The sequence below is a fragment of the Somniosus microcephalus genome, chromosome 19 (assembly GCF_052327205.1).
Source record: "Somniosus microcephalus isolate GS21.2 chromosome 19, FLI_Smic_1.0, whole genome shotgun sequence".
Classification (NCBI taxonomy): domain Eukaryota; kingdom Metazoa; phylum Chordata; class Chondrichthyes; order Squaliformes; family Somniosidae; genus Somniosus; species Somniosus microcephalus.
In genome coordinates, this window is record NC_141005.1 from 78,085,445 (window position 1) to 78,099,982 (window position 14,538).

The following is a 14,538-nucleotide window of genomic DNA, read 5'->3' on the forward strand; positions in this document are numbered from 1 at the left end:
AATGTGAAGTTGGTGTCATACTGAGCCATGAAGACCGTCGGTCCCAGGTTCCATCGATGGTCTGCTGAGGCAACTGATCTTAGCTGTGCCAGTAAGAAGGATACCCTGTGTTAGGCAGGGGAAAAGCAGCTAGGTTCCTGATCGCTGACTCCTGTTGGAAAGTATGCTTGTGTGGACAACACACGAAGGCATCCTTCATCACCATCGGGTCAAAATCCAGGAACTCCCTACCCAACGCCATCATGGGAGCCCCGTCACCACAAGGACTGCAGTTTTCCAAGAAGGCGGCTCACTACCACCACCTTAAGAGCAACAAATGCCAGCCTTGCCAACGATGCCCACATCGTGAGAATGAATTTTTTTAATGGATTGTATTTTTTAATGGCAATGTATTCCAGATTGGACTAGACAGTGCTGCCCACCACCATTGAATAGCCTATAACAATCATATATTTGAAATGATGGGCAGGAAAAGACCAGCTGGTCCATCAAGCCTGTCCCACACTCATGCTGGCTGGAGCATCATAGCTAAACACTTCTTCCCTCCGCAGCCATGTAGTCGTCTGGGAGAGGCAAAAAAATTCCAACCCCCTCAGGTGATCGGCACCAGTCCAGGAGATCACGCGGGCCATGTGTTATCTATAACGACACTGCCCTTCTATATGATACAATCTCTGCCCCAGTGTAGAGCCGGTCCAGCTCCCTCTTGAAGGCAGAGAGTCAGCACCCACCACACCAGCTGGCCATGTATTCCAGAGCCTCACTACTCTCTCTGGGAAACAAAGAAATACCCAACATCCAGCCTATTCCTCCTCTTGCACAGTTTAAACTCATGTTCCCTGGTCCTCCCCAATCTGTTAAACTGGAATAATCTATCAATAGGGATGCTATCCCTTCATTATTTTACAGACCTCTATCAGGTCACCTCTCAGTCTATGCTGCTCTAAAGTAAATCGACCAAAGTCCTTGAGCCTCTCTGAGTAGCTGAGGTTCTTTAAGCTAGGAATCATTCTCTTCGCTCTCCTCTGAACATTTTCCAAGGCCACTATCGCCCACCATGTGGGGGGACCAAAACTGGGCGCAGTACTCGAGAATCGGCCTGACCAGCGACCTGTCTAATGACCAAATAGTGTCCTTTGATTTATACTGTGTGGTTCTATTAATACAATCTTGTTAGCTTTAACTACAGTTTCTCTATATTGGTCATGACCTTCAATACTCTGTACAATAACACCAAGATCTTTTCTCTCTCTCAACCTTTCCGTATTATTCCCTGCAAATGATGTGTGTACTCTGTTGGCCCAACCAACATGCATGATACTACATTTATCGAAATGAAATGCCATTTGCCAATGTCTAGCCCACTCCCCAAGCACATCTAAATCTTTTTGGTTTTGATTGCACTCCTCTACCGTCTTAATGCTTGCACACTTACCATACTCTCAACACCGCAGTCCAGGTTATTAATAGACAGTGAAGGGTAGCGGGCCTAGGACCGATCCCTGGTGGACGCCACTAATAACATGTCTCTGGGCTGATCCACATCCGTCAACTACAACTTTTTGGCTGCGTGATTGAAGCCAATTCCTAATCCAGCGTTTCAGATTCCTACTGATACCCCAAGATTCCATCTTGTGAAGGAACCTAGTGTGAGCAACCTTATCAAAGGCTTTCTGAAAGTCCAGGTAGACAATGTCTCCTGGATTTCCTTCATCCACTACCCTAGCGACTTCCTCAAAAAAATTCAATCAAGTTTGTTAAGCATGACCTATTTTTTGGGAAGCTGTGTTGTGAATGTCTAATGTCCCTTCCCTTTTCCGGTGATTATAAAGGGCATCTCTTGTGATCCCTTCTAGCATATTCCCAATAATGGATGTCAGGCTGATGGGCCTGTAGTTCCCTGACTCTGATTAATCCTTTTTTTTGAAAATAGGAACTACATGAGCTAGCTTCCAGTCTAAGGGAACTATCACTGACTCTATTGAAGATACAGGCAAGGGGCGCTCAGACACCTGTCCATCTCCTTAATCACCCTTTATGGATATTATCTGGACATGGCGCTCTATCAATTTTGAGTTTCCCTAATCCACTCAAAATGACATCATCTATTTCATTATTAATGCTACTCAATACAGAGCACCCCTCATCTGGAACTTGAGCATCATTTAAAGGAGTATAGACTAATGCAAAATAGTCATTCAACAGCTCTGTCATAGCCTGAGGATCAGTTTGAATCTGTCTGCTAATATCCTTCAGTGGCCCTATACGATCCTTAATGGTCTTTTGACTCCTGACATAACTGAAAAAGCTTTTGCTATTACTGCCACAATTACGCATCATCTTTGTTTCCAGAGGGCTAATCTTCCTTATGTACATATGTGTACATTGATTCATGTGTGTAGGTATACATACATACGTGTGTGTATATTTATGTATCTTTTTAAAAATATTTCAGATTCAGATTAGATTGATTTGCCATATGTAACAAGTACAATGGAATGCTTGTCCCCCGTGGGGACGCGTCAGCTATACATACAGCGCCGCGTTCAGAGTCAATACAATTTTTTTTTACAATACAAATCGCTTTATTGGCATGATAAGGTACATCTTATGTTGCCAAAGCATCAAAATACATTTATGGTTGAACACATAAACGCGGTTCCATTCATACAGTGTATAAACAGGTATATCCCTGAGTTTATAAATATATTTTCGCCTTGTTTATATATATTCATTTCTTAGTTTACTGGTTGTCCCTCTGTTCATGGCAAGCTGTAACATAGTGTGCCGCCAGTGTTACACAGCTTCTCTCCTCCCCCAGTAGGAATGGGAGTTTTTGGTTGTCAGTCAGATTTCTGAATTCAGGGCATATTTGTGAGAATTTTTGATAGAAATTCTCTGATGCCCTGATATTTTCCACAGGCTGTGAGGAAGTGCATCTCTGTCTCAACTACTCCCTGACTGCAGTGAGAGCATATCCTGTCTTCTCTTGGCAGCCTGGTCTGCCTGTGTCTGCCTTTTTCGATCGCTAGGCTATGTTCGCTAAGTCTGTACCTTGTCAAGGTTCTTCTCAGTTTGTTATCCTTTACCATGGTCAGGTAATCAGCTATGTTGTATTGTCTGTTTAGGGCCAAGTAGCAATGGCTTCCCGTGCCAGTGGGAGCACGATGTCCCTCAGCCGCTCCGTCCTCCTCTTCACCGCGGCCTCCTCCTCACTGTTGCCGGCTCCACGTGTGGTGGCCTGCTTCTCCCGCTCTGGCCACCATGCCCGGCTCCCCCCCTCCCATCCGGACTGCGAGATACCCGAAATGGAGCTGCCGGCCGACGTGCTGCAGCGTGTCGTGAGTCTGCTGCTGCTGCTCGTTGCGCTGCGCTCCTCTGCCCGAATCGCCGAACACATCGTCGGGATGTGAATGTTCCAATGCGGCCTCCTCTTCACCGTCGCCGGCTCCACGGCCCGGGGCCCACTTCTCTCTCTTCACGGGTCGGCCTCTGGCCGCCATGCTCGGCTCCCCTCCTCCCAGTCGGGATTCCTTCCCGCCGAGGAGCTGCCGGCCGATGTGCTCCAGCGGGTCAGCTTGGCTGCTGCTGCTGCTCGCTGCGCTGCCTCTGCCCGACTCGCCGAGCACCTCGCTCCAGTTGCGGGAGCGAGCGGCGAGAGCTGGTCGCCCGAAACAGGGAGAGCGATCTCAGCACCGGACCGTCACAGCCGCCATCTTGTAAAGCTAAGGTAACTGTTGCAAAAGTTTGTGTAATGGATAAACATGTAATTTTGTAGAGTCTTGACACTCGCTTCACTGAGAATCTCAACGTTTACTAATTATGGTCTGTTGTTTTTATATTCAGGGCCCTGTGAAGGCTTCAATCCAAGAAGGCGTCCTACCAGATTTCCCACTGTATCATAACAAGCTTCAGTTTCCTCTCTCGGGACTGACCAGTCTCAGTCTCTCACTCAGTATCCTCTCTCTAGGTTGTATATGGGGCACTAGCCTCTGCCTTAACAGCATTAAGTTGATGCCAGTTATTCCTCCTTTTGCAGTTTGTGTTACAGGTTGTTGTTTCCCTCTATACGTTCCACAAAAGGTATTTTGGGATAGTGTGAATTACTGGCTTCAGGGCACTTTAAGTGGTCTGTGTGCTGGTTTAGTTATTAGCTGAGGAAATTTTTCATGACTGTTTGTGGTTTTTTTTTAATGCTTCTTAAAAATTATTTGAACCCTAGTCATACTGGCTGTATTTGTGTGATTGATAACTCACTGCCATATCTCCCAGCTCTGTGTATTCACTGATAACTCACTGCTGTATCTCCCAGCTCTGTGTATTCACTGATAACTCACTGCTGTATCTCCCAGCTCTGTGTATTCACTGATAACTCACTGCTGTATCTCCCAGCTCTCTGTATTCACTGATAACTCACTGCTGTATCTCCCAGCTCTGTGTATTCACTGATAATTCACTGCTGTATCTCCCAGCTCTGTGTATTCACTGATAACTCACTGCCGTATCTCCCCGCTCTGTGTATTCACTGATAACTCACTGCCGTATCTCCCCGCTCTGTGTATTCACTGATAACTCACTGCTGTATCTCCCAGCTCTGTGTATTCACTGATAACTCACTGCTGTATCTCCCAGCTCTGAGTATTCACTGATAACTCACTGCCGTATCTCCCAGCTCTGTGTTCACTGATAACTCACTGCTGTATCTCCCAGCTCTGTGTGTTCACTGATAACTCACTGCCGTATCTCCCAGCTCTGTGTATTCACTGATAACTCACTGCCGTATCTCCCAGCTCTGTGTATTCACTGATAACTCACTGCCGTATCTCCCAGCTTTGTGTATTCACTGATAACTCACTGCCATATCTCCCAGCTCTGTAGTCACTGATAACTCACTGCCGTATCTCCCAGCTTTGTGTATTCACTGATAACTCACTGCCATATCTCCCAGCTCTGTGTATTCACTGATAACTCACTGCTGTATCTCCCAGCTCTCTGTATTCGCTGATAACTCACTGCCGTATCTCCCAGCTCTGTGTTCACTGATAACTCACTGCTGTATCTCCCAGCTCTGTGTATTCACTGATAACTCACTGCTGTATCTCCCAGCTCTCTGTATTCGCTGATAACTCACTGCCGTATCTCCCAGCTCTGAGTATTCACTGATAACTCACTGCCGTATCTCCCAGCTCTGTGTTCACTGATAACTCACTGCTGTATCTCCCAGCTCTGTGTATTCACTGATAACTCACTGCTGTATCTCCCAGCTCTGAGTATTCACTGATAACTCACTGCTGTATCTCCCAGCTCTGTGTGTTCACTGATAACTCACTGCCGTATCTCCCAGCTCTGTGTATTCACTGATAACTCACTGCTGTATCTCCCAGCTCTGTGTATTCACTGATAACTCACTGCTGTATCTCCCAGCTCTGTGTATTCACTGATAACTCACTGCTGTATCTCCCAGCTCTGAGTATTCACTGATAACTCACTGCCGTATCTCCCAGCTCTGTGTATTCACTGATAACTCACTGCTGTATCTCCCAGCTCTGTGTATTCACTGATAACTCACTGCCGTATCTCCCAACTGTGTTCACTGATAACTCACTGCCGTATCTCCCCGCTCTGTGTATTCACTGATAACTCACTGCCGTATCTCCCCGCTCTGTGTATTCACTGATAACTCACTGCTGTATCTCCCAGCTCTCTGTATTCACTGATAACTCACTGCTGTATCTCCCAGCTCCGAGTATTCACTGATAACTCACTGCCGTATCTCCCCGCTCTGTGTATTCACTGATAACTCACTGCTGTATCTCCCAGCTCTCTGTATTCACTGATAACTCACTGCTGTATCTCCCAGCTCTGTGTACTCACTGCCGTATCTCCCAACTGTGTTCACTGATAACTCACTGCCGTATCTCCCAGCTCTGTGTATTCACTGATAACTCACTGCCGTATCTCCCCGCTCTGTGTATTCACTGATAACTCACTGCCGTATCTCCCCGCTCTGTGTATTCACTGATAACTCACTGCCGTATCTCCCAGCTCTGTGTATTCACTGATAACTCACTGCCGTATCTCCCCGCTCTGTGTATTCACTGATAACTCACTGCCGTATCTCCCAGCTCTGTGTATTCACTGATAACTCACTGCCGTATCTCCCAGCTCTGTGTATTCACTGATAACTCACTGCCATATCTCCCAGCTTTGTGTATTCACTGATAACTCACTGCCGTATCTCCCCGCTCTCTGTATTCGCTGATAACTCACTGCCGTATCTCCCAGCTCTGTAGTCACTGATAACTCTCTGCCGTATCTCCCAGCTCTGTAGTCACTGATAACTCACTGCCGTATCTCCCAGCTCTGTGCGTTCACTGATAACTGTGCGTTCACTGATAACTCACTGCCGTATCTCCCCGCTCTCTGTATTCACTGATAACTCACTGCCATATCTCCCAGCTCTGTAGTCACTGATAACTCACTGCCGTATCTCCCAGCTCTGTAGTCACTGATAACTCACTGCCGTATCTCCCAGCTCTGTGCGTTCACTGATAACTGTGCGTTCACTGATAACTCACTGCCGTATTTCCCAGCTCTGTGTATTCACTGATAACTCACTGCCGTATCTCCCAGCTCTGTGTTCACTGATAACTCACTGCCGTATCTCCCAGCTCTGTCTATTCACTGATAACTCACTGCCGTATCTCCCAGCTCTGTAGTCACTGATAATTCACTGCCGTATCTCCCAGCTCTGTGTTCACTGATAACTCACTGCCGTATTTCCCAGCTCTGTGTATTCACTGATAACTCACTGCCGTATCTCCCAGCTCTGTGCGTTCACTGATAACTATGCGTTCACTGATAACTCACTGCCGTATTTCCCAGCTCTGTGTATTCACTGATAACTCACTGCCGTATCTCCCAGCTCTGAGTGTTCACTGATAACTCACTGCCGTATCTCCCAGCTCTGTAGTCACTGATAATTCACTGCCGTATCTCCCAGCTCTGTGTATTCACTGATAACTCACTGCCGTATCTCCCAGCTGAGTGACAGTGGATCCATCTTGGGCTGTCATTAGCAGTAACAGATGTACATCATTAAAATCCTTCACTGTGAGTAATTTCCGATGCCAGGTTGGCTGTTTGGGTGAAGGCAATGTAACAGCAGTGTGTCACTGAGCTGCACAAGTCAGCGAGCCCGACTTTGAACCCTGGCCTGTGCGGAGTTCCGTGACCTGAGCTGGGGTAACTGTAAGGGTGCTAATTGCTATCAATAGTCTGAAGTTATTGAGAGCAAAAACCTGCCAGAATTCTTGCTCATTACTGTCCAGTGACCCCCTACTTGAAAGTGCTACAGCGTATTTTGGTGTCGTGGTTACGATACTGGACTAGAAACCCAAGAGGTCATGAGTTCAAATCCTACCGTGGCAATTGATGAAATCTGGTAACTTTGTCGGCAGGCACAGTAATCATGAAAACTGCCAGATTGTTGCTAAAAAACCCAATAGGCTAACCCATGCCCTTTAAGAACCAGACACCCCGACTGGGTCTGATCTACACATGACTCCAGTCCCACACTCTGGTAGTTGAGTCTCGAGGCCCTCTGCATCGGCTTCTCCTTAACCTTCTCTGCTGTAAGGAGAACCCCTGCTTCTCTGGTCTCTCCCTCATCCCCGGTACTATTCCAGTAATTCTCTTCCGCATCCTCTGAGGCCTTGACAACCATCTGAAGTGCGGTGCCCAGAATTGGACACAGTACACCAGCTGAGGCCTAACCAGTGTTTTATAAAGGTTTAGCGTAACTTCCTTGCTTTTGTACTCTGCCACCTATTTATAAAGCCAAGGATCCCGTATGCTTTTCTAACAGCTTTATCAACTTGTCCTGCCACCTTTAATTTGTGTATGTGGACCACTGCGACCGCTGGGCTCACGTGAAGAATGGTCACTCGGGAGTGCAGCTGGCGTCTGTGGAACCAAGCTCCAATAAGGAGGCCGGGCCCGCTGGGCAGGATTATCCAACTCTGTTTGACTGACCTGTTAACATCGTTTTTACATTTAACAGTTCATTGGCATGGCCTGACCTGACCCCTCCTAACGCAACTGAAGCATCCAGTTGCACTGGTGAACAATACGTTCCCTCTTACTAAACAGAATAATTTCTTTTAAAATAAAAATTCTGCTTCTGGAGAACCCGGAGTCAGCATTCCAGTTATATAATTAAAGCACTGTGCCCATGTACAGACAGTGCCCCTCATTGTGGGAAGCACTTTGAACTGTTTCAATCTGATAAAGTGCTATATAAATGCAAGTGTTTGGTGTAGCTCTTTTAACAGTCAAGGCATAAAGTAGCAGTGGGGAAGCTGTGACAGGGCTTTTGTTTTTATGTAAACTTGTTTGCAATCCTTAACCTGAGTGACTAGATCCCTTTGAATACTATCTCTTCAATTTTGCTATGCACCTCACCGCACCACGGGTAAGTTGGTATTGCTGGATGTGAGGCAGCCCTGGTTAAAGGACATAAATAATCCTGCTGCCTGGACCTTCCACCCCCAGCAGGTTTGGCATGTCCTCTGTCGGGGTTGTCTAAGCTATGACGCATTGGCCACATGTGGCCTGAAATCTGTCTCATGAAGACAAGGCAACTCCATTCTAATAGTGCTTTATTACATAGAATTTTACAGCATGGAAACAGACTTTCAGCCCAACAGGTCTGTGCCGGTGTTTATGCTCCCCACGATCCTAACTTGCACCTAGTCCCCTTCACCATGTGCTCACTGACTACCATTGGCTCCCGGTCCGGCAATGCCTTGATTTAAAAATTTTCAGCCTTGTTTTCAAATCTCTCCATGGCCTCACCCCTCCCTATCTCTCTAACCTCCTACAATCAGAAGTGAAATTTCTAAATTTGCGGACAAGACCAAATTAGAGGATGTAGTTAATACGAAAGATTATGACAAAATAGAAGACGTTACTAAACTTACAAAATGGGTGTTTAAATGGCAAATGAATTTCAATTTAGATAAGTGTGAGGTGGTATATTTTAGTAGGAAGAATAAGGAGGCCACATACTGCTTGGAAATAGGTGTTTAAATGGGGTAGAGGGGCAAAGGGATCTAGAGGTACAGATACATAAATCACTACAAGTAGCGACGCAGATTAATAAGGCACTGGGGTTCATTTCTAGAGGGATCGAATTGAAAAGCAGGGAAGTCATGTTAAACTTGTATAGAACCTTGGTTCGACCACACTTGGAGCACTGTGAACAGTTCTGGTCTCCATATTACAGAAAGGGTTTAGAGGCAGTGGAGAGGGTGCAAAAAGGATTTACAAGGATGATACTCGAACTGAGAGGTTATAACTATCAGGAAAGACTGAACAGGCTGAGGCTCTTTTCACTAGAAAAGGGAAGGCCGAGAGGTGACCAGATTGAGGTCTTTTAAAATGGTGAAAGGGTTTGATAGGATAGACATGGAGAAGATGTTTCCACTTGTAGGGGATTCAAAAACTAGGGGCCATAAATATAAGATAGTCACGAATAAATCCAAGAGGGAATTCAGGAGAAACTTTACCCAGAGAGTGGTAAGAATGTGCAACGCGCTACCACAAGGAGTATTTGAGGCAAATAGCATTGATGCATTTAAGGGGAAGCTAGATAAGCACATGAGGGAGAAAAGGATAGAAGGGTATGGTGATAGGGTGCGATGAAGCAGGGTGGGAGGAGGCGCGTGTGGAGCATAAAAGCTGGCATGGACCAGTTGGGCCGAATGGCCTGTTTCTGTGCTATAAACTCTATCGAAAGTCATCTCTCGGTCTTTTTTCTAGAGAAGAGCCCAGCCTGCCTTTCCTGAGTTGTACCCCCTCAGTTCTGTAAATCTTTTTTTGTACTTGCTCCAGTGCTTCTATATCCTTTTAGTAATATGGAGGCCAGAACTGCGCAGAAGTGTGGGCTAACCAAGGTTCTATATAAGTTTAACATTACTTCTCTGCTTTTCAATTCTATTCCTCGAGAAGTGCACCCCAGTGCTTTGTTTGCACTTTTTACGGCTTTTTTAACCTGCGCTGCTACTTTTCATTTGTGAATCTGTACCCCGAGATCCCTTTGTACCCCATTTAGACTCTAATTTTCCAAGGAGTAGGTGGCCTCCTTATTCCTCCTACCAAAATGCACCACCTCACCATTACATTGAAATTCATTTGCCCATTCTATAAGTTTATTAATGTCGTCTTGTATTTTGTCGCAGTCTTCGTCAGTATTAACTGTACCTCCCCAATTTGGTGTTCGCTGCAAATTTTGATATTTTATTTCCAGTTCCTAAGCCCAAATCATTTATGTAAATTGCAAACAGTGGTCCCAGCACGGATCCCTGTGGAACACCACTTCCCACCTTCCACCAGTCTGAGTAACAACCTTTAACCCTATCTCTCTTATTTAGTGCTGTTGCCTCTTTTCCATGCCTAGTGGCACTTGAGACAGCCCATTTCTTCCACTGCTGGATGTAAAGATAGTGTGTTGCTTTTGTAACAAAGTTCCTTTTTATGTGGACGTTGGCCTGACTCGCAACTCGCTATTTGGAGAACTGGATGTGAGTATCCTGCTGGGTGTCAACCCAGTATTCGGAGGCTGGAGCTCCGCTCTCCTGCTCACTGTCTGGAGTGGGGCTCAAACCCATAACCTTCTGACTCGGAGGAGGGAATACTACCACTGAGCCAAACCTCACTCCTGCTGTTACCTCATTGAATTAATGAATTAAATTAAATCCCAAGTTGGAACACCAAGGTCCGTTGGTGTCTACAGCTTGAGATATGTGCAAATTAATGGGAACACTCAAACTTTATTTGTGCCCCTCTGCCCCTCTCTCGAAGCTTCCTGTTACCAACAAAGATAGCCCGAATGCTCCTATCCTATTTTACTTTATGGTTTGACACCAGTCTTGCACTAGTTACTCTTCTCTCTCTCTCCGTCTCCATTTTACTTTAACATGAGTGACTAAGTTGAATGTATTTAGCAGACTTGAAAACAGCCACAGCATCTCCTAATGTCCCAAAAACAATGTACAAAGCAGTATTTTGACCGAATCTATCTTATTTTATATTTTTCCTCCCCTCTGGGGGAAAAATGCTCATCCTTCTTCATTATCCTACTGCACCAGAGTACCATTTTTTCTGTTTCCCGCACCAGCTGTCCTGTATAAATCAGCTGAAAGACTGAAGCCATTGTCATTGGTCCCTGCCACAAACACCGTTCCCTGGCCACCGGCTCCATCCCCCTCACTGGCCACTGTCTGAGGCTGAACCAGACCCAGACTGTTCACAACCTTACCGTCCTGTTTGACCCTGAGCTGAGCTTCTGACTCCATATCCTCTCCATCACCAAGACCGCTTACTTCCACCTCTAACATTGCCCGTCTCCACTCCTGACTCAGCTCATCTGTTGCTGAAACCCTCATCCATGCCCTTGTTACCTCTATACTCGACTATTCCAATGTGCTCCTGGCTGGCCTCTCACATTGCACCCTCTATAAACTTGAGCTAATCTAAATCTCTGCTGCCTGTGTCCTAACTCTCACCAAGTCCCGTTCACCCATCACCCCTGTGCTCACTGATCTACATTGGCTCTCGGTCCGGCAACGCCTTGATTTTAAAATTTTATCCTTGTTTTCAAATCCCTCCAAGGCCTCGCCCCTCCCTATCTCTGTCACCTCCTCCAGCCCCACAACCCTCCGAGATCGCTGCGCTCCTCCAATTCTGGCCTCCTGCACATCCCCGATTTTCTTCCCTCAACCATGGGCGGCCGTGCTTTCAGCTGCCTGGGCCCTAAACTCTGGAATTCCCTCCCTAAACCCCTCTGTCTCTCTCTACTCTTCTAAGACGCTCCTTAAAACCTACCTCTTCATCTGTCCTAATATCTCCTTGTGTGGTTTGGTTACAGATTTTGTTTGATAATCGCTCCTGTGAAGTGCCTTGGGATGTTTTACTACATTAAAGATGCTGTATAAATGCAAGTTGTTGAAAGCACTGTTTGTCTTTAGTTGCACTCATTTCTTTGATAGTAATGGGTATTTGGTAGTGAGGGGTGCTAATGTAGACCACAAGAATGATGTTTCATTGGTTTTGCTGCCTTTACCTAGGGTGAGGAACATGTGCTTCATAGAACTGTTGTTCAGGAGATTACAGGCTGGGTAGAACCTGTGATAGAATGCTTCACACAGGCTGCAAGGGGACTAGGCTCCTGCGTTACATTCCCTGCGGCTCTCAATAGTGCTCTCAACTCTTGTTACAGAATTGCCCGCCGGGGCAGCTCTTCAGCACCTCGGACAGTGCCTATTTCGTGGTGGTGGACAGGTACCTGAAATACTTCCTTCCGATAGAGGGGAACGTGCCACCGTCGCCCTTCTTGAATGCGTGTGGCGCTGTCTCTCCACCAACACCAAGGTATGTTTGCTCAAGTCTCTCTGACCTGTAATTGCATTGGGTGTTCTAGGGCAGGCATGCTGGGACTGCAGGTCCATTGATTTGTTGTCTCTAACGCAGGGCTGTGCTTTGTCACGGGGTCACTTGTACACGGTGCAAAGTATTTCTGTTGCTGGTAGCACCCCTGTTTTAAAACTGGTAGTTTCAAAAATAATGCTCGCCACTTTTTTATTATTCAGTTTCTGCCTGTCACTCAGTGTAGGTTCACTTCGGTCCATTGGGAGGGTGATACTTTATATACCCGCTGAGTGATGTTATCGAGGAGAACTTGGTTGGAGTGGTTGCTGAGAAGTTAACTGGATTAGCATCAGTAAAGATACAGCCTGTCAGACAGTGCGCTGGGGGGAGGGTTTACTGAGTAACCGTGAGAGAGAGCTGGATTAACATTTGTAAACGTCGTCAGTAACACGAGAGGAGAGGTTACAGAGTGAAGGAGCTGGAATAACCTCAGTCGAGCTAGTCAATAACGACGAGGTTACTTTCCACGTTTATTTTCCATATGCTGCATGCTCCTGGAATTTTCTGTTTTTATTCTCTCAATACAGAAAGCGTTTGTGTATAACTCACTGTCCAATTCTACTTGCATTTTTGGCTCCCGACAGAGCTCAGAGTGTGCCATTCACCTCCTACGGTGGGCCCCACACTAGCCTACTGAAGCGCCATATATCCCATCAGCCCTCAGTGAACACAGACCCGGCAGCACAGGAAATCTGGCGATCAGAAACACTGCTTCAGGTACAAGTGAATTCCGAGTTCTATGTTGCTATTGATGGAATAGTTTGTTTTTCTGTGTGTTTCTGTCCTAGTCAGAGTAATACAACACCTTGTATTTATATAACACCTTTAATGTAAAATGTCTCATGGTGCTTCGCAGGAGCATTCTCCAACAAAATTTGACACTGGGCCACCTGAGAGATTAGGGCAGATGGAGGTAGGTTTTTAAGGAGCATCTTGAAGGAGGAAAGAGGGGTGGAGAGGTTTATGGAGGGAATTCCAGAGCTTGGCGCCTTGGCAGCTGAAGGCACGGCCACCGATGGTGGAGAGATTAAAATCGTGGATGCTCGAGGCCAGAATTAGAGGAGCGCAGGTGTCTCGGAGGGTTGTGGGACTGGAGGAGATTGCAGGTGGGGAGGGGCGAGGCCATGGAGAGATTTGAAAGCAAGAATGAGAATTTTAAAATCACTGTTGCTAAACCGGCAGTGAGCACAGGGTTGATGGGTGAACGGGACTTGGCGCAAGTCAAGACACGGACAGCAGAGTTTTGGATGACTTCAGGTTTACGGAGGGTAGAACGTGGGAGGCCGGCCAGGAGTGCATTGGAATAGTCAAGTCTAGAGGTAACAAAGGCATGGATGAGGGTTTCAGCAGCAGATGAGCTGAGGCAAGGGCGGAGTCGGGTGATGTTCCGGAGGTGGAAATAGGTGGTCGTAGTGATGGCGCAGATATGTGGTCGGAAGTTCATCTCGGGGTCAAATATGACACCAAGGTTGCGAGCAGTCTGGTTCAGCCTAAGACAGATGCCAGGGAGAGGGATGGAGTCTGTGGCTAGGGAACGGAGTTGTGGTGGGGCCTGAAGACAATGGCTTTAGTCTTCCCAATATTTAGTTGGAGAAAATTTCTGCTCATCCAGTACTGGTTGTCTGACAAGCAGTCTGACAATTTAGAGACCATGGAGGAGTCGAGAGAAATGGTGGTGAGGTAGGGCCGGGTGTCGTCAGCGTACATGTGGAAACTGACGCTGTGTTTTCGGATGATGTCGCCGAGGGGCAGCAGGTAGATGAGAAATAGGAGGGGGCCAAGGATAGATCCTTGGGGGACACGAGAGGTAACGGAGCAGGAAGAGAAGCCATTGCAGGTCATTCTCTGGCTACGATTAGATAGATAAGAATTGAACCAGACGAGTGAAGTCCCACCCAGCAGGACGACGGTGTTGAGGCGTTGGAGGAGGCTGGTGTGGTCAACCGTGTCAAAGGCTGCAGACATTTCAAGAATGTCGGAGTGACAGTTTACCTTTGTCACAGTTATTACTGCTGCGGCAGGGAACAGTTTTCATTTTATTGCAAATCA

At 46.7% G+C, this 14,538-nt stretch overlaps 1 protein-coding gene across 6 annotated transcripts in view; it reads left to right on the top strand.

The window, feature by feature from the left end:
• smpd4 (sphingomyelin phosphodiesterase 4) overlaps window positions 1–14,538 on the top strand; it is a 74,161-nt gene that overhangs the window by 8,146 nt on the left and 51,477 nt on the right. For 3 of the 6 annotated variants that reach the window (XM_085962074.1, XM_085962072.1, XM_085962075.1), the window contains exons 5-8: window positions 3,847–3,955; window positions 8,421–8,473; window positions 12,260–12,432; window positions 13,074–13,206. In XM_085962074.1, the coding sequence (XP_085818200.1) occupies window positions 3,847–3,955; window positions 8,421–8,473; window positions 12,260–12,432; window positions 13,074–13,206 (468 nt within the window). The remainder of the gene's footprint in view (window positions 1–3,846; window positions 3,956–8,420; window positions 8,474–12,259; window positions 12,433–13,073; window positions 13,207–14,538) is intronic. The other 3 variants (XM_085962073.1, XM_085962076.1, XM_085962077.1) reach the window with 2 other exon arrangements.